The sequence below is a fragment of the Aphanomyces astaci genome (genome assembly GCF_000520075.1).
Source record: "Aphanomyces astaci strain APO3 unplaced genomic scaffold supercont1.103, whole genome shotgun sequence".
NCBI lineage: Eukaryota > Oomycota > Saprolegniomycetes > Saprolegniales > Verrucalvaceae > Aphanomyces > Aphanomyces astaci.
This window is the reverse complement of record NW_009798366.1, coordinates 20,540-38,502: the sequence shown is the minus strand read 5'-3', so window position 1 is coordinate 38,502 and position 17,963 is coordinate 20,540. Positions and strand designations below refer to the sequence as shown.

General features: G+C 53.2%; 9 protein-coding genes across 16 annotated transcripts in view; 4 read left to right on the top strand and 5 right to left on the bottom strand.

The window, feature by feature from the left end:
• Window positions 1–362, top strand: part of H257_17299 (hypothetical protein) — a gene marked incomplete at both ends in the record, with an annotated part of 770 nt that extends 408 nt beyond the window's left edge. The window contains one exon of the mRNA XM_009846032.1: window positions 6–362. Within this exon, the coding sequence (XP_009844334.1) occupies window positions 6–362 (357 nt within the window). The remainder of the gene's footprint in view (window positions 1–5) is intronic.
• A 907-nt stretch (window positions 363–1,269) lies between these two features.
• H257_17298 (hypothetical protein) lies at window positions 1,270–2,902 on the bottom strand. Its single transcript, XM_009846031.1, has one exon. The coding sequence runs from the start codon at window positions 2,821–2,823 to the stop codon at window positions 1,435–1,437; it is 1,389 nt and encodes a 462-aa protein (XP_009844333.1). The 5' UTR covers window positions 2,824–2,902; the 3' UTR covers window positions 1,270–1,434.
• Window positions 2,903–2,928: 26 nt separating this feature from the next.
• Window positions 2,929–5,734, bottom strand: H257_17297. Of its 2 annotated transcripts, XM_009846029.1 has the most exons (3): window positions 5,630–5,734; window positions 4,174–5,507; window positions 2,929–4,117 (listed from the first exon to the last, which is right to left on the bottom strand). In XM_009846029.1, the coding sequence occupies exons 2-3, from the start codon at window positions 5,494–5,496 to the stop codon at window positions 3,095–3,097; spliced, it is 2,346 nt and encodes a 781-aa protein (XP_009844331.1). In that variant the 5' UTR covers window positions 5,497–5,507; window positions 5,630–5,734; the 3' UTR covers window positions 2,929–3,094. The 2 variants fall into 2 exon arrangements, with proteins under 2 accessions (XP_009844331.1, XP_009844332.1); XM_009846030.1 differs by lacking the exon at window positions 5,630–5,734 and having other exon boundaries at window positions 4,174–5,609.
• H257_17296 (hypothetical protein) lies at window positions 5,666–8,141 on the bottom strand. Its single transcript, XM_009846028.1, has 9 exons — window positions 7,408–8,141; window positions 7,281–7,361; window positions 7,157–7,225; window positions 7,052–7,103; window positions 6,895–6,992; window positions 6,660–6,806; window positions 6,363–6,608; window positions 6,221–6,297; window positions 5,666–6,172 (listed from the first exon to the last, which is right to left on the bottom strand). Exons 1-9 carry the CDS (start codon window positions 8,027–8,029, stop codon window positions 5,798–5,800), a joined length of 1,767 nt encoding a protein of 588 aa, XP_009844330.1. The 5' UTR covers window positions 8,030–8,141; the 3' UTR covers window positions 5,666–5,797.
• A 508-nt stretch (window positions 8,142–8,649) lies between these two features.
• Window positions 8,650–9,854, top strand: H257_17295 (hypothetical protein). Its single transcript, XM_009846027.1, has one exon. It carries the CDS (start codon window positions 8,774–8,776, stop codon window positions 9,830–9,832), a length of 1,059 nt encoding a protein of 352 aa, XP_009844329.1. The 5' UTR covers window positions 8,650–8,773; the 3' UTR covers window positions 9,833–9,854.
• A 2-nt stretch (window positions 9,855–9,856) lies between these two features.
• Window positions 9,857–12,634, bottom strand: H257_17294 (hypothetical protein). Of its 4 annotated transcripts, none has more exons than XM_009846023.1 (8): window positions 12,281–12,634; window positions 12,126–12,238; window positions 11,674–12,082; window positions 11,101–11,625; window positions 10,871–11,040; window positions 10,605–10,766; window positions 10,504–10,557; window positions 9,857–10,460 (listed from the first exon to the last, which is right to left on the bottom strand). In XM_009846023.1, exons 1-8 carry the CDS (start codon window positions 12,534–12,536, stop codon window positions 9,963–9,965), a joined length of 2,187 nt encoding a protein of 728 aa, XP_009844325.1. In that variant the 5' UTR covers window positions 12,537–12,634; the 3' UTR covers window positions 9,857–9,962. The 4 variants fall into 4 exon arrangements, with proteins under 4 accessions (XP_009844325.1, XP_009844328.1, XP_009844326.1 ...); XM_009846026.1 differs by having other exon boundaries at window positions 11,112–11,625; XM_009846024.1 differs by having other exon boundaries at window positions 9,857–10,557.
• A 408-nt stretch (window positions 12,635–13,042) lies between these two features.
• H257_17293 (hypothetical protein) lies at window positions 13,043–15,751 on the top strand. Of its 4 annotated transcripts, XM_009846022.1 has the most exons (13): window positions 13,043–13,385; window positions 13,438–13,557; window positions 13,631–13,717; window positions 13,783–14,064; window positions 14,161–14,208; window positions 14,270–14,428; window positions 14,492–14,572; window positions 14,651–14,767; window positions 14,833–14,928; window positions 15,058–15,150; window positions 15,214–15,343; window positions 15,389–15,459; window positions 15,577–15,751. In XM_009846022.1, the coding sequence occupies exons 1-13, from the start codon at window positions 13,077–13,079 to the stop codon at window positions 15,631–15,633; spliced, it is 1,650 nt and encodes a 549-aa protein (XP_009844324.1). In that variant the 5' UTR covers window positions 13,043–13,076; the 3' UTR covers window positions 15,634–15,751. The 4 variants fall into 4 exon arrangements, with proteins under 4 accessions (XP_009844324.1, XP_009844322.1, XP_009844323.1 ...); XM_009846020.1 differs by having other exon boundaries at window positions 15,389–15,751; XM_009846021.1 differs by having other exon boundaries at window positions 15,214–15,459.
• Window positions 15,752–15,845: 94 nt separating this feature from the next.
• H257_17292 (hypothetical protein) lies at window positions 15,846–16,835 on the bottom strand. The gene is made up of 4 exons (XM_009846018.1): window positions 16,601–16,835; window positions 16,489–16,551; window positions 16,287–16,438; window positions 15,846–16,244 (listed from the first exon to the last, which is right to left on the bottom strand). Exons 1-4 carry the CDS (start codon window positions 16,811–16,813, stop codon window positions 15,914–15,916), a joined length of 759 nt encoding a protein of 252 aa, XP_009844320.1. The 5' UTR covers window positions 16,814–16,835; the 3' UTR covers window positions 15,846–15,913.
• Window positions 16,836–17,049: 214 nt separating this feature from the next.
• On the top strand, window positions 17,050–17,960 carry H257_17291 (hypothetical protein). The gene has a single exon (XM_009846017.1). The coding sequence runs from the start codon at window positions 17,072–17,074 to the stop codon at window positions 17,912–17,914; it is 843 nt and encodes a 280-aa protein (XP_009844319.1). The 5' UTR covers window positions 17,050–17,071; the 3' UTR covers window positions 17,915–17,960.
• The last annotated feature ends 3 nt before the right edge of the window (window positions 17,961–17,963 follow it).

Below are 17,963 nucleotides of genomic sequence, written 5' to 3'. Positions count from 1 at the left end.
GCCAGAAACAAATGACCGCCGACGAGCTGGACTCCCGCCATCCCGACTGCCGAGCCCGGATCGTGCCGTGCGGGGCGTGCGGCCTGGGCGGGATCGTCGCCGAGCACTTGGACAGACACAAGGCGGACGAGTGTAAGATGCGACTGGTTCAGTGCAAATATGCCCCGCACGGATGCATGAAGCACCCGCTGTTTGCGTACGAGAAGAACGAGCATGAAACGATGGAGTGCCGGTTCCGACTCGTGTGGTGCCCCATGGGCTGCGGCCAGCACGTGGTCGCCAACACCGTCCAAACCCATCCCATCAAGCAGTGTGCGGCATGCGATTCTCCACGTGTTCCCTCGGCTGTGGCGTCGAAATGAGAGAAAAAGATCGGCTCGACCACGAACAGTTTGATTGTTTGTACCCGAGAGAGACCAACTTTCGGGGCATGACCGAATCGAACCAATACACGTCTGGGTTGATCATGATGCAGGCTGGCCCGGCAGGGGCCTTCAGCAGGTGGGAAATGGCGGCTAATTCCACGTCGTTCCATACTAGCACGTTCTGAGGGGTATACGCCACACCGTTTGGAGTAAGATGAAAGCAAACGACAGGACCCAGCACTTGTGACGGCGTTGATACTGTAATGTCAACGACAATGTTATTGCACTCGGGGATCTTGGCCAGCACCAGGCTCCATAGGTGGTCTTCTCAATCGTGGACGCCGACACGACGTACCTGGCGCGGCTGTGCACGAGGAGCCCCATGGATTTGTTGGTGCAGCTTGTCGAAAACGGTGTCGCATACGCTGCAGCCAACCTCGCGTTACACGAGGTGAAGTCTTTGAAGAGCTGGTCCGACGAAGTGTTGCAAATGGCCAAGACGAAGGCGCGGTACACTTGTGGTTTGGAGAGGGGGGTGCCTGGAAAGTTGGGCCATGGCAAAGCATTCAGGGTTGTATGGACGGCCGACACACAGCCCGGGCATGCCCACATAGGTTGTAGCGACGCCAGGTCTGACGGGGGAAACAGGCTGCCTTGGACAGTGCTAGCTGGGTAATATTCGGCGGGGAGGTTGGGTTCAGTGTACTCAATAGGGAGGCTTTTGTGATGGCACTCATAGCCGAGCCGAGGGAGCTGGCTTCGTCACACTTGATCGATTTGATAGGGATGTCTTCAAGCTATAAATACAGGAGCGAGCCCTCCAGAGGTCCGAAATATGGGCATTGGTATTGAATTGTCGTTCAACTGCCAATTCCCCATAGGCATCGCGAATCAATAGGCTCAATATATCTTCAAAATACTCTTATTAGTTATCATTCACGATGATGATTCAGCTGAGTTGAGGCATCGACCACGGCTAACGTGGATTTAGCACCCCTGCAGTTCCCATACTTCTGTACTACAGTAGGACGGAGAATGTTGGATTGGTTTTTTCATGGTTTTCTCAAGTCTAACTTCTAGCCGCAACTAGACAAAGCACCAACACCCGCCAATATATAGCATACCCGCCATCGAATATAGTTGACACCGCTGCCGACGTTTTGGTCGGGCTTGTCGACGCATTGAAGAGCGACTGCGCGGCCTGGAGGTACCGCGTGATCCGCGTAGCGACAGGAATGCCCGTGGAGATATCGCCGTTGGCTACGTACGACATGTCACAGCTGGGAAAACTGGAGGCGGCCCAGGCGACGGCGGCCGCGACGCAGGGTGGGGACGCGGCGATGGCCGACATTTCGGGGAGCGGCGCCATCAGCACGTCGAACCAAGCGGTGCTGGAGGGGCTGACTTGTGTGCACACTGTCGGCGGGGCGGCATGCAGACTCGTAATGAGCTGGAACTCTTGCGCCTTGTCGCAGATAGGCACTGACGAGGACGCCGCCGGCGTGAACGTGGTGGAGTGGGCCAGTGCCAACACTTGAAACGCAAGCGAAATGTTCGCCGCGCACGCGCCGATTCCGTTGGTTTGGGAGATGACGGCGGCCAAGTCGGCGGCGCATGATGGGATCGACGCAATCACCTTGGTCGTGTAGGGGTACATGTCATAGAGCGCTCGGAACAAGATGTAGTGCGTTAGTCTCGACGGAGAAAAGAAGATGTTGCCCACTAGTGCTGCGTTGCACTCGTCAGAAAACGGAGCCGCGTACAATGCCGCGAGCTTGGCATCGCAAGACGTGAAGTCCTTCGCCGTCGATGACGTTGGGTCACAGAACGACGACAGGTAGCTCAGGTATACTTGCTTCTTGGACATGGGTGCTCCGGCCTTGTATTCGCGCGGGTATTCGACTTGACAGTCGGGCAATGTCGCCACGGCCGTGCGGAGCGCTTCCACGCAGCCGGGGGCTTGGCAGATGCCGTCGAACTCGTTCAGGCCAACTCCGAGCAACTCATCGATGCTTTGAATTGATGTCCGGATAACGTTTTTGCAAGCAGCCGGATAAGCCACCTCGGTGGCAATTTGCTTTGGGCTGCATCGCGGCAATTTAGGTGCCAGCGACAGCGACTGGCACAACCGCACGACGCCCGCCATGGCAGAGGCCGACGCTTGAGCTTCATCGCAGTTGACCGCCTTGAGTGCCATCACCGCCGTGTCCATGTCTTGGCGGCATGCGCTGTTGGTACACGGGAGTGGAAAGTACGCGCGGTGGTAGGATGTGATGAACTGCGTGGTGGCGTTGGTCGGGTACCACCAGTCGCCACCACGGGCGCATGCCGATGACATGGGTTGAGCTAACGCGGTCGTGTACGCCGCCAAGAGCACTCCGTCGTTCGCACACGATGCGCTCGTCACACGGTCCACGAGGGGAAGGAGAAGTACCACCAGCGACACAACAACATGCATCCCTCCCTCTCTCTTGTGGGATCAAAAGTGATATAAGACCTAGCATTTAACTAACCTTGGTAGCGCACCATTCCTGAAGTCTATTTTCATTCGTTAAGTCTATTTTGGTCGCCATCGTGGACACAACCGCCCCGTTTCTAAGACACCATGTACTATTATTAATACTAAGTACTAGTACTAGTTAGTATTATTACTGATACACTCACTATTGCTTTGATCTTAGGAATATATAGTATCAATACCACCGTGCAACATGTGCTTTAGTGACCTTTCAGTTGGTTGGGGGCGACTGGCGACGACTGTACAGATAAATGTACCCCGCGCCAAACGGCGGCGTGTCCGAGACGGCGACTTTGGCATCGTTGAAGAAGATCCACTTGCCGTTCTTCTTGATGTGCGCCACATAATGGCCGCTGTGGGTATTGCTGCCCATGTGGCTCACGAACCCAAGCAAGTCGTAGTGGGCCGTGGACTGGCTTTCCCAGTGCCCACTAGTCCGAGCAGGCGTTGCAGCTTGCCGACGCTCAAAATCCCGCACATGGATCTCCAGATCATCCATATGACTCAAGAGCCAGTCGGCGGCGGCGTCCGCGTTGCGTCCAGTCTGTTCGAGTGCGCATTTGGCCTGCACTGGGCTAAACCCCATCATCGTCAGGTTATGCACCAAGTCTTCCGACGGTTCAGAGGTAGATGAGGAGGCTGCTGCTGTTGGGGCGATGGGGCTATTAAAGTCGGCATCGTCCATGTGTGTGAGGATCCAGTCCATCGCGACTTCGGTGGACGCGTTCGCGGTCGCCAGGGCCGCGCGTTTGCATCCGTTCTCGGAGAACCCCATCGCGACGAGCTCGGCCACGAGCGCCGCGTCGGGTTGCGTACGGGTCGAAATAGTTGTGTCGTCGGGCAGCAACACTTCGTGCGCTGGCTTTCCCGTGCTGCGAAACGGCGTCAAGTCCAGCGTCTCGGGCACCACGACCGACACGTCCATTTTCTTGGGCGTCCAGTCCTCTGACACATAATACCTCTGCATTTGCACCAACAAGTACTTGGGAAACGTGTTGAAGCGGCTGGTTTTGGACGCCGGGCCTTTGCGTCCGAGTGCCGACGAGTAGAATCCGTCAAACAGTTCGGGGGAGAATGCTTCGTGAAGGCACGCATCAAAGGGAACGTCTGGCACCATGGCCTTGTCGGTTTCGAGCTTCTGGCGCTTGAACTCTTGGACTTGGTCGGCGTTCGTGGCCGCGTCTAATGGAATCCCGAGCTGCAGAACGTTCTCCCGTCGACAAACATATCGGACCTGTACATTCAACACATCAAGACTCTCGACATGATGCCGGCAGTAGCCGTGCGTACCTGTTGCGAGGTCAAGCATTCCAGACGATCCTCCATCGTAAACGCAAACAAAGGCGATGTCAACGTGTCCTCGGCTTCGGCGGCGTCGAGCACGCTTAGGAGATGCTGCAAGTACTCCATCGCGTCTTGCTGGCGGTTGGATGAAAAGTCGGCATGATCTTTGCCCACCACGGAGCGAAGCATGAGCGGGCGAAGCTCCTCGGCGACGTACCGCTCGGAATGAAGGGCCTTCACGAGCTTGGCAAACTGAGTCGACACGTCCGTGGCAGGGGTCGAAGACGATCTTGAGGGGCCGCGGAGGTACCGCTCTTGGACTTCGGGCAGCGTCACCAGCAACTGCAGCACCGAGTTCACGTAGCAGCTGTTGCCGAGATTGACCAGACCAATGTACCCCGGGCCCGAGATCGGTTCCAGGTCCTTGCCTTCTTCCATGATCGAGTCAAAGTCCCAGTTCTTGTTGAGCTCCACGGTCAGTTCGTTGATCGTCTTCTCCGTCTTGGTGAGCTCGTCCACTTTAATGCCAAAGTGCCGCAAGTGCGCCGCTAAATTCGGGTCCCGCACCATGTCGTCTTCGGCGTAGCTGTATACGTCGCCGCCACCGGCGGGAGTGATCGTGCCCAACTTCACGGCGAGGGGGAAGTTGCGGCCTGTGGCTTCGAAGTGACGCAGCGCCTCGCCACATCCTCCCGATCCGTCAAAGTTGCGCCGGCCGCAGCCAAGATACCCATCTGATAGGTTCATCCACAAGTTTTCCTTCTTGTCGCACGTGTCGCTGCCACAGACCCACGTCGACGGATTGCCGGATATCGGCGCGCAGTCTTCCTTCGGCAGTTGAATCAGGTCGAAGGCATATTGCGACGTGGCGATTTCCTCTTGCCAGCTCTTCACCTGTTCCGATACGTGATGCCCTTGGTGGTTCAGAACAGACTCGACAGAGTCGCGAATCACTGCAGGAAGGGACGGATCGGTCAATTTAAACGTCAACTTCTCGTCACCCTGGAACACCACCACGGCCAGCGTTTTCGTCACGCTGACTTCGTCGTCGTTGAATCCTCCCTCCACTCCGATAGCGACCTTGCTGACTTGCTCCAACACCTGCTTCTTCACCCCCGTTTTGACAAACTGTTGATGCAAGTACACCTGTTGCTTGGTCCGTGCGATGTCGTCCGCGAGATGGAGGTCGCCAAACGACTCGAACGTGCTCAGGTTGGTGTAGAGTCCACCTGGCGTAAATGGGGAGTCGAAGGAGAGCACGCATTCGTCCTTGTACACGGCGCTCGAGTCCTTTGCTACCTTGACGGTCCCAAAGTTGTCGAGGCCCATGCTTCTTGATCCTGCCAAATTCAAAATGAGCCTCACGTCCCAAAGATTGGGAATCCCAGGGAAAGTTCAGGGTCAATTTAAATCCAAATTTAATATACATACAAATATTCATACAAATCGAGTAGTTTAAAACCTTTTTCGTATCTATATGTATTTGTATGCTCCTTTGCGCGCGCAATTCCACGCTGTGTTTCGGGGTTTCCACAAGCTCAAATCCGTTGTGTACTACAGTAGTATTTGCATTATATATAGTGATAAAGTCGATTCCAGGCCTGTTTCTTGGCCCGCAGATGAAGCTCCTTCACCGCCGCTTGAGTAGCTCAAAGACCAGGTCGACGTTGATGCGGCCCATCTCTTCGAATGCATTTGTCTTCGTCACCGCATCAAAGTTGTTGAGCATGAAGGCGATGCATCGTTCCCGAAGGATCGTGGCCGAATGAAGGTCCGCGGCATGCAAGATGGACGCGGCGTTCTCAATGCACAAAGAACTGAGCATTTTGCTCTCGCAAATCTTCTTCAGTCGATCCACGCCATATCGATCAGCCGTGACAAACAGCTCCATCGCCGTTTCCACGTCAACGTTCACGTGGTCCGTGTACAAATACTCGAGGAACGCAAGGAAGATCGATCGACGCACGTCCGAAATCACCACCTCCCGAGCTCGGCTTTCCAACATCTACGCACCAACGCCATCAACTATCAAGTGTCCAATATTCCTCGTTACCTCGCTCGTCAACATGGCTTTGAAGTAACTGCAGCGCAAGCACAAGATCTTGTGGGCATATATCGGCACTCCTTCAACTGCACATTGCCGCATTAGATTCAACTGTCCATGGTATCCGAATTCGTAGCATTTTGTGACGTACCAATAAAAGTAATGTCGCTCATGACGTTCGCATTCACCAAGTCGCGAAGGTCGTTGACAAGGCACGGCGGGGGAATATCAAGTTCAATTTCTTCGCCAAAGCGGAATTCCTTGAAGTCGTTCAAGCGATTCGACCCGTCGTAGCCTCCAAATACAATCAAACTGTCGTCGTACACACATCCAACGTGGCAGAAGCGCTGGCCCGGCGCAGGGCCGTTGAACGCGATGGGTTGCCACACGTTCGATTCTACATCCACAGAACATCAACATTCGACGGTATGTGGTGGCCTGAACCTACCCAGGTTGAGTTCGTGGAAGTCGTTCATGGCACTGCCCGTGCTCCCGCCAAAGATATACATGGAGCAGCCGTGGGTGACTGCGACGTGGCTGTCCCGCGGAATCGGCGCCGGCCCTTCGACCACCAGCAACGTCCACGTCTTGAGCACTGCAACGCAAAATCGAAAGTGAGCAAAAAATATCGAAAGAATTTTCGAGAATGTTGGTCGATCGCGCGCGCTTTTTTGAAAGTTTACCAAAGTGGAACACATTCACATCGTTCAGGTGGCGCGATCCATCGTGGCCGCCAAACACGAGGCATGTCGTCTTGTGGGTGACGAGGGAAGCGCGGTATCTACGTTGCCATGTCATCCATGCAGCTAGAGAAGGGATGAAGAAAGGAAAGGACCCTACCTTGGGCGCGGCGATCGTCCAGTGGACGCCACAGCAGACCACGAAGCATTATCTGCGAAGACATGTGAGAAAGGGCATGGCATGATGGAGGGATGATCACTGTACCGAATTGGAACTCGTAAAAGTCATTGCGGTAGCTTCCATCGTATCCGCCAAACACGAAGAACGACTTGTCTGCATGACGTTCGTGAAGATAGTGTCGACGATGGCGGAACGATGGACGTCCTACCGTAGACGACAGCCGAGTGGCTATGACGCGGCGACGGCAGCATTCCCGACATCACGACCACGGGCGACCATTGCTGGGTCACTACATAGAGCCACGTCAGGGAGAGTTGAAATGATAAAGGACATACCGAAATTGAATTCGATAAAGTCGTTCACGCGGGAACTGCCATCGAATCCGGCAAACACGTAGAACCTGTCTTTGTGCACGGCAGCGACGTGGCGATCCCGCGGGGTCGGCGGCGTTCCGAGCGCCATCACCTGCGACCACACCTTTCGCTTGAAGTTGTACTCGAAGAAGTCGTTGACGCGGTTCGACCCATCGTAGCCTCCAAACACATACATGGAGTCCTTGTGTATAGCACAGACATGCAGAGAGCGGTGGCAGGGCGCCGCGGATGGGTTCTGGCATGGAACGGTGATCCAACTGCGCGCAGACGACGCGCCTACGGGTTTGGAAGGCTTCGCGACAAGCAAAGAGCCAAATCCACTTCCTGTCCGCGGCATTGTCTCATTCGACGCGTACATCGGGGTAAACGCAGATACTTGGAGCGGTGGCGCGGCGGAGGCAGTAGGAGGAACTGCTGTTGTTGAGATCGTTTGGTACGAGGCAGCAGCTGTCATGCGTTCGTTATGTGGGCTGTGCGATTCCAAGGAATAGTCGGCGGCCGTCAAAGGGGCCGCAAAGTGGTTACCGCTGGCGGCGGCGTGGTGGACACCGGAAGGATTCTGGGACGACACGCCTGAGTTCATCCGTGCTCGCTTGTTACTGAGGACAAAGGTGCCGTCTTGTCCGAGTTGCAAGAAACCTTCTATGGTCGAAACATCCGGATAAATAATCCGGATGACGTTTCTTCCAAATCGGACCAGCATGCAAATCCGAATATGGAAGGCACGATGGTTTGGACAAAGGAAGCGATGTGAGGCATTGAGGCGCGGTGCAGCAACATATGCGGAATGATGTCATAACTATATGCCCATCACATTGCATGGACATCACTCAAAATGCCATTAACGAGGTGCATGGCGGCGCTGTAGGCCGCACGCAACCCACCTACTTCGCCACGAGGTTTACAGCGACTCGTTGTTCAGAAGTCGTGCAACCAGTACTGTAAATTCGCCATGATATGAAGCTATGTCTCGTTCGTTGTGGTACTCCTCTCGGCGTGACTTTCCATCGTACGTACGTCTCGAACTGCTCAGTCTGTGCCGCACCTCTTCATGGCAGAGTCGTCGACGTCGATTATCTTTGGGAGAGATGATGCTGGTAATGACCTGCCGTGTCTCATTTGGCCTAATTAGGACTAAATTTAGGATATGCCGAATCCTAAAGGCAAATTAAGCTGGAGATCCGAATTTGATTCGCAAACCACCCAAATTCGACTGGCCAATCAACCTAGTTTTGGGCGACACGTCAAGAAACAATCATCCGTGGACAATCCATCATCCATCCACCACCACCACCACCTTCCTCATCACGCCAAAGGCAGGGTGTCCATGAAGCTTACACAGGACCACGACGCTACTCCCTCCGTAGATATGTCTGGTGACAGCGCCGCCGCGGTCGTAGATGACTCGTCCACCGACACGCCGACCATCCATACATCGACTTACTCCACGCGGCATTACACGGCAGTCCAAGCATCCTCGTCTTGGAATCAACTGTCCATGTTGCAAGAAACACTGTTCCCATCATTCACATCAAAGCTCGACGTCCAGCAGAAAAGTTTCATTGCCGGAGCAGCGGCCGGCATTGTGTCTCGCACCGCGACGGCGCCGATGGACCGCATCAAGGTCGCGTTGCAAGCGGGACATGCACATGGAGGTATCTGCCAAGAGTCCATTCTGTCCGTGGCGCGCAAGATCTATGCGAGCGGCGGGTGGATATCATTCTTCCGCGGGAATGGCGCCAACGCGATCAAAGTCACGCCGGAATCGGCCATCAAGTTCTGGTCGTTCTCGTTCTTCTCAACGCACTTTCCGAACCACGAACATGGCGAGCCGCTCTGCGCGACCGAGAAACTCGTCGCCGGCAGCCTCTCCGGCGCCATCTCCCAACTCGCGATCTACCCTCTCGAGATCGCCAAGACCCACTTCTGTCTAGGCGGAGAATACAAGTCCCTGTGGCACTGCATCTCGAGCATTGCCGCGAAGGACGGCCTCCACGGGCTCTACCGCGGCCTCCTTCCGTCTCTCCTAGGCATCGTGCCGTACGCAGGGGTCGACCTTGCTCTGTTTTTCACGCTAAAGGAGTCGTACACGACTAAGTTCGAAGCGCCACCGTCCGTGGGTCACGTCCTGCTGTTTGGTGCGATCTCGAGTTCCTGTGGACAAGTCGTGTCGTATCCCCTGCAAGTGGTCCGCACGAAACTGCAAGCACAAGGGATGGCCGGTCGACCGGTCATATTCACCGGCATGACCGACTGCCTCGTCAAGATCCTACAGACACACGGACTCCGCGGCCTCTACCGCGGCCTCCTTCCCAACTTCCTCAAGTCCGTGCCCGCTATCTCCATTTCGTACGCCGTGTTTGAAACCGTCAAGGACGCGTTATAATATAATATCGTTTTACTCACAATTGTTGGACTCAAAACGTCAATTATTGGTCAAAATATACCTCAATTTTTCTCAATGTTGGCCTTCAATTAGAAAAAACGTCATTTTTCATAAATACCCTGTCCATGTTTTACATGCGCTGCCCTTCGTCCGTATCTTCAAACGATGTTGAAGTGGAGCCTCTCGGTCGAAACGACTGACTCGCGAGCATCGGCGGTGGGATCACCGGCCCTTTCTTGACGAGCTGCGAGGCGTTGGTCTCATGCAGGAGGATGAACTTCTCCAGCACGGCCACCCATGCCTTTGCTTCCCCAGCCGACTCGGCGGCGAACCCGACGCGCTGCAACGGTCGCATGGCGAGTCCACCCTTGGCCTTGCGCGCTCTTTGCTTAGGGTACAAGGCCGACTTGACGGACGAGTTGGCCACTGCCGCGCGCAGTTCGAACCCCAGCGGTCTCCCTGTGATGCACTGCACCTTGACGTTCTCGAGGGCGTAGAAGCCCAGAGGGTCGATGTCTTCTTGGCGATCGAAGAAGTACAGGCAGTGGTTGGTAAGCATGAACCATCTTCGCCGAGTCTTGATGCCCGATCGACGATACGTCTTGAGCCAGCCAGCCATGTCGGGGTTCTGCATATTCCTTTCATAGTCGAAAGGAATAATGGAATCGTACCGCGAAGAGGTTGCCGTTGTCGTCACGATCTCGCACGGTCACCACCGCTTGCTTCTACATGATAACGAACTCAGCTCCATGATCGTCACGACAGTCGATACCTTGATGCTGTCAAAGATGCCTTCGAGGATTGCATGCGGAATGTCCGACTTGTCCTTGTCGATCCCGCGGTTGTTGCGAACAAACTGGGACTTGGTCATCCGATTCCGGTTCGTCATGCACTTGTTGTGCAGGTCAGTGTTGAGCATGATCGTCGAAAACGCCTACGTAATTGCATGAGTATGCCGCCACCCGTCTATTCCGGATAATCCACGAATTCCGGATAATGTGACGGTTTCACTTTCGGACCAATCATGGCACGCAATACCAGGATATGTGCGGCATCGTGATGTTGGAACACATGCGGATTCTTGGTGTGGAAGGCTTTGGCAAATGCCTCCATCATGCGATCTATCTTTTGGCTTTCTCCAGGAAGGCGAAACTTGGACAGGAAGTCCCGCAGGCACACTTCGAAGGGCTTGCCTTCCCATGCAAAGCCTGTTCAGACACACAACGTTCCTCGTGGCATCTTCGTTGCGTGAGATGCAATATACATACACATGGCGTACGCCAGCAACACGTGGACACTGAACGCGTCGTCACCGCCGAGGTATTCGCCAACTTTATCCTTGTCCAACCCCTTGGTATGGCGGAGAAACTCGGCGGTGGCCGTCGGGTTCTCGTTGTCGATCACGCCCAAGTCCACGGCCATGGCAATGCCGTTCTTCGGTCGGACATTGAAGCTTCGAATGGCGGCATCCACGTGCTGGTTGCTCACTCCTCCGAGCACGTCAAGGCTCGACGTGGTTGACACCTGCGAAGCCGACGCGCGTTCCTCCCGCGTGGTCATAGTAGGAAGTCCAGGCGACGATGATGTCGTGGGCGGACTCAGTCGCCGCAGCCGCAGCTGTCGTGGGCTGTGCTGTTGCTTGGCAGCATTGTAGTTCTTCAGAATGTACGCTAACCCAAACACCAATCGGCTGCGCAAATCTGTCGAAGCCGTTTCAAATACTTCGACGACGGGTTCATTCTCCACGACATGGGTCAGAGTAAACTGACGGAGGCGGACGGCGGCGTCGGTCGCTACAGACCGAAGGATCATCATGACTTTCCGTATGGATGAGATATTACCACTTCCACCGCTGCAGTCGGTGACGGACACGATATGCTGGAGGTCAATGTGACGAACAACGGGGTCCACCACTCCATTCTCGAGCTCGTTCTTGCTGTTGTCCGTGCCTTCATTATTGATAGGAACCATCGGAACTAGCCGTATTTGTCGAGGAGCGGCGGCGGATGAGCCCATGTCCATGCAAAAGAGGTACCGCAGTCCGACCGCTGGCGGCGGCACCACTTCGGTCAACTCGATGCCTTTCGTCACGAGTTCTTGGAACCGTGACCACAGATCGCCGTGAATCGACCGCTTTCGCAGCGTCTTCCACATGCTGTCGTCGAGTCGAAGGCTGCCAAACTCAGACACTTGCTTCGACGCGTACGTCATAAGCTGCTTGGTGATATCCTCGCCATACCGCTCCAACGCCTACATTTCGTTTTCAGTATCGTTTCGATGATAGTAGTTTTACATTATCGCAAAGGAGCGCAGTCTGCAGCGCTTGGACCCACAGACTGCGTTCGCCGCACTTGATTTGGTCCGGATCAAGCTTGAACGTCTTCTTGCCTCCCCGAGGTAGGATCACTACACCATGGTGAGGGATATGCAGAATTAGCTTGAAGGTACCGTCGAACTGGTCCGCCAACCGGAAGTCGGCGTAAAAGTGTTCGATGATCAGTACGCGCGTCGGTGTCGTGTCCTTGGGCTTGGCGTCGCCCTTGACACGATACAGCTCCATGCTGCGACCGCGTAGAATGCAATAGTGCTTTCGCCACCCGAGAAGCATGCGTCGCTGAAGGTACCCTTGGTGAATGAACTGCGAAGTCATGCCAGCAGCAGGGAACCTCGTGGCAGGGCCAAACGGTGGTTCTTGTTGTTGCATGGCGACTGACAGCAACAGCAGCAGATGTGGCGGGGAAGGTTGAGGTTTGGAATTGACCCCTTCCGCCACATCCCCAGCCTTCGTGCGTTGAGGTGACGGTTACACGCCAAGCCCACCGCAGCGGCAATGTTGTTCGAGTCGAACATTTCATCTAGTTACCCTGCAGTATACTGTAGTGTTGGTTGTGCATCCTGTCGAGCTCCACGAGTGTTTGCTGTGTATCATAATCATACTATGCACAGCCTCAAGGTTGGCCATATATGCTTCATGCGCGGTACTCTCTGTCCACAGTTGCCTATTTGTTGACTTGAACGGATTTCAATGTGTTGTGATGATGCTACAGGAATTTAAAAGCATATTTTAGCTTATTCTATGTATGCATTGTTTCCTATTGGTCGAATAGGACACCTTATTGTAAAATGCTACTTGGAGCTGTGACTTTTTGTTAAAAACGTTGAGGTGAAACGGTCGGGGACGACCCTTTTTCTGCGACCACAGTCTTGTAACTGTCATCTCGACGGACACGCATCTATCTAACCCATGCAGTCGTCGGCCGCGTCTCCGTCATCGCAGACGCATGATACAACCCCAGTCGTCCCCACGGCATCGTTGGATGCGTCCAAGCTGGAAGAGAAGTTTGCGGCCGTGAACGGGGACTTCACGCGCGGCGTGACGATCAAGGGTAAGGACGACGCGATGAAGCTGCAGGGCAAGGTCAACGACTGGCGAGACGACGTAAGCACGCTGGCCACGCACATCGCGGCGCAGCTTCAGTTCTGCAAGTCACTGCGGACGAGTAAGGCCATGGCGCTCATTCCCAACACGACACCCGGCGACAGCGATAGCCAGGTAGGGTAACCTCATCACAACTCTTGGGGAACTCCACGACATAAGATGACAGGGCGAAGTGGATATCTTTCGACTGTTGCGGTCCGATATTCGCAGCTTGTACGAGTACCGCCTGTCGTACCTTTCCAATATGACCGACTCGATGCACTGGGCTGGCCTGGACAAAGAAGCCGTATGTCTCATTTATATATTATATTGCTTCATCCAACTGTATATGATATATTAATTATATGTATATTGTATAGGCTCGTATGAAGGAGATATTGGACGCGCCGTCCACGCTCGACAAGACTGGCGGCGACCCCACGGTCGCGTTCGATACCCTGTTGAAGGTAATGATGGTTTGGGGGTTTCGGGGTTGCGGAGTTTCGGGATTTGGTTGACATTCGACGATTAGTTTGTCATGGCCAAAGGCGATATGGTGTCCAAGATCGCCGACGATTTCGTGTCCAAGAAGAAGGAAGTGGACATGAACAACGGCATCGAGGACGAGCTCGTGCTGGACGACCACAGCGCCACGTCGATGCTGCTGAGCCGGGACACCAAATTATTCACCAAGTTACTCGACACATTTCAATTGCTGTACAAGGAGTCTAGAAAACCGTCCAACACTCAGACACCGCAGTCTGGCGACGACAGTGGCGGTCTGTTTGCGTCGACCACGACGGCCGACTGGGAGGTATACATACAGCTTCTCGCGGTGATCTATATATCGAATTTTGTCATTTTTATAAAATATAGGTATATATTGATTGTCTATATTGTCATCACGTAGGGCGCCAAAGGATTGCGCATGGATGAAGCCAATTTTACGATTCAAAAGGTATGACAATATTAAACCCCGAACCTCCGGAACCCCGAAACCCCGCATCATTGCTATCTAGTTGCAACGGGAAGTGAACGATTTGAAGATTCAAAAGGCCAAGTTGGTGTCGACAAATTCGCAATTGGAAGACAACTTTGCGCACATGTTGGCGCAATTTGAGCTAGAAAAACGAACCCACCAAGCCAATGTACAATGGCACGAGCCCCGCATACAAAAGGTTGTATGATTAGAAAATGAATATTCTTATCTATATTGTTTTAAATGAAATATCGTCCTGTAGCTGGAAGACGAGATTCGGACGTCTGCCAATGCACTCGCGGAACTACGGCTCAATGTGGACCTCATCACAAATATGTACAAGGTAGGGCGGCTGCACAATATATATATATAATATATGTCAAATCTCTAGATTTTGGCGATATAATTGATTTCTTTATAGAAAACATGTGATGACGTGGTCGCATATGACAAGCAAAAGAGCGTTGTGGCAGACGAACGTGACATATTGGGACAGAAATTGCACGACGAAGTGAAAAAGATCAGCATCCTCAACTTGGTAACCGAGCTATTCCACTCATTTATCCACCAGCGAATAAATGAATCATGTTTTTGCGACAACAGGAGCTAGTGCGCAAGGACAAGCTGGTCATGTACGCCATGGGAGCGCGCCACGAAGTGCTCAAGTGCTGGAACGAAACCAAAGCTGCCTTGGCCGAGGTAATATGTATCCGCCGTTACTAGTATCTATTCTTCAAATATATACTTCTTCGAAGAAATATATATTTGCGGGGTTTCAGGGTATTAATTATATATGTTAGCTTATTTTTCGTTTGATATTGGCTCTAGATGACCACGCAACGAGATAACTTGGCGGCGACGTTGCAAGATACCCAGCAGTCTGTCCGACGGCTGGAGGCGTTGCTGGTGGAGCGAGATGAAGTATACATATATTATATAAATACATATATATGAGAATATTATGGTTGATAATTCGAGTGATAGATGTGTGTGGTGTTGAAGCGGGAAGTGAGCGAGAAGGGGGCAGCCATCGACACCCTTCGCGGGAACATCGTCGAGTTGCAAACTGGCCACGAAGAGCGCATGCTGGAGAAGACCAAGCGTCACGAAGAAGGTTCATCTATTATTTATTATCGGTTCATGATAGATGATGGTTTAGAATTCGACAAATTGCTGGTGAAATTCGACAAGACCAAGAAAGAACTCGTGGAAACGGTCCAAGACAACATCATATCCTTGACCATGTATATTTTGTATTTGTTTGATATTTGGAAATATGTATTTGCTATATATATTTGTATTTGCTTGATATATGTGAAATATGTGAGCCTTAACCTGCTGGTGCACATCTTGGACGGCAAGCTGCGCGCGGCGCACGATCGCATCTCCCGCTTCCTGTCGTAATGTTCAAGGAAGAGTGCGCAAAAACCCCGAAACCCCGAAAATACTAGTGCATAGGCTATTAAACTTATTGAAAGTGTTAACTAGTTACTATACAAAGTACCATTACAGTTTCTATGTATAAATAGAAATGTGCTCCAATGAGATTCTTCTAGCAATATTAATTTCTCCATCTTCTCGAGAGCTCCAACTTACTCTTTACTATCACATGTTTAGTAGTTGCAATGCACTTTTAACACAATAGGAGTACAATCACGCTGTAAGTTAGTCGAGTAAGCCAACATTAGTCGAGTAAGCCAACATGCAGCGACGGGTCCATGTTAATGGACGTGTGGAGCTTGGCTGGGTTGGTCGTCCGGGCGTAGTAGGCCAGCAGACCGCCGACGTCTCGCTTCAGGAAGCTGTCTTGGATCCAGAACTGAACTACGTTGAGGAAGCTAGGGATGACGATCATCACAATCACGAGCTCCGAGAGGGGATGCGCGGCCAGTGGGCTAAAGAGGGTGTTGCCGATGGAACTCAACGTCGCCGACGACGAAATCAGCACGGACGTGACGATGCCTTTGGAGAAGATGATGATGCTGAGCCAAGCTGTGAGCTGCACACCCCATATCCTACTGCATTGTCACTTGGGGAGAGATGGACGTGCGCGGTACCGGTAGGACGGCGGGCTGCCGTAGTCGCCGCTCTCATACAGCGCCGGGCAGTTTGTCCGCAGCGCGATTTCTTGCTGGAGACGCAACAGCGACAACGAAATGACCATGCCCAGTGTAAAGTCGATGAAGAAGTTTAGAAAGTACCATACGCACTACGTCATGACATCGTGTGAGAGACGACGAATCATGCATGTCCACTCACCTGGTCTGTGACGTGGGGAAGGGAGATGGCAATGAGGATGTTGGTGAAGTGACCCACCACCGCCTACACCACAACCTGGATTATGTGGACGCACGCATGAGCGTGGGCGTACCCCCAAACCTTGCTTGCCGACATCCATCATCCAGATTTCCACGGATCGCTTGGGTCGCTCGACATGCCGCTTGTACCACAGAGACGTCAGCGCGATAACGAAGAGCAGCATCTGCACGAAGTACGTCTGGATGCCGGAGAGCAGTTCGCATCTCTGTGGCGGCGGTAGCGACAGGTCGGACGCCACCTGCTCGTCGCCGCTGGCCCATTCCATGAGATTTCGAATTGGATCTTTAGCGGGTGTCGATTCCTCGAGTTATCCGGACAGCCGCCCACATAACCTTTTTTGTTGATGTCATCTATAAGATATCTAAATCGGTATCGTCATGGAGTGAAATAAAAAACCGAAAACGTCGCCTTGCTTAGTGTTGCGAGAGTATTATTATTTTTCGATATTCAATCGAAAGATTTCAACTTTGGTATCCGGATATTCCTTTGCCAGCATAGATCCAATTTTGCGCCACTTGCGGCCATGTCTGCGCTCGACTACGTATTGCCTGACGGCATGGAAGACACCAATGAAGGGTCAAACTACTTGGAGGAAGTCGACATGGGATTGCCACAACCGTACTCCCTGCGCCTCATCAACAACCCGTGCCACCATACAGGCCAGACTACCGACAACCACCCGACAAGTCGGCTGCGTCCGCGGGAGTTCCACAGCCATTCCTGCGATGAAGATGTTACTGACGTCAATACTGCTAGTTCCATCATGCTAGCAGAACACAACAGAAGCGCCACGTTGTTGGCAAGGATACGAGAAAAGGTATTCGCACGCCTGGCGACGTGCGACAACGACTCGACCGTCAGCAGTGACAAGGACTACCTAGCACCCGACAATGATAGCGACGACGACGACGATCCCCAAGACGAGCATGAAGATAGTCATAGCAGCGTTGAAGGGGTCTGGCATCCAGTATCTCGCAAACGGGACTTGCAGTCGTTCTTGTTGGGTGGTCGTTCACTGGACACTCCGTCCTCGTCTGCGATCCTTCCGATGCCGCCCTCGTCCATGCCGATCCCCTTCCTCTTCCTTCCACCTCCTCCATCTCTCTCGTCCAAACCATCGTTGTCGGGAGGATCACTCGTAGCCAAGTGCCTGCTGCCGGCAGTTCCCCACCGCCCACCACTGCGCAAGTATAACCATCGGTCCATCTATAACTGTGTCCGATGCGGTCAAATGAAGAAGCACCACACGTGCACATTCCCAGAGAACGTCCGCTCCGTCGGCACCGCCATGTCCTCGACGTCCCTGCCGCGGGACACCGTGTCCAGGTATTACAAGTGCGGCCGTGTGCTGGTGTGCAAGAAATAAAGAGCAGGACTATGTTAATAATATAGGTTATTTTAATATAGTCACGCGC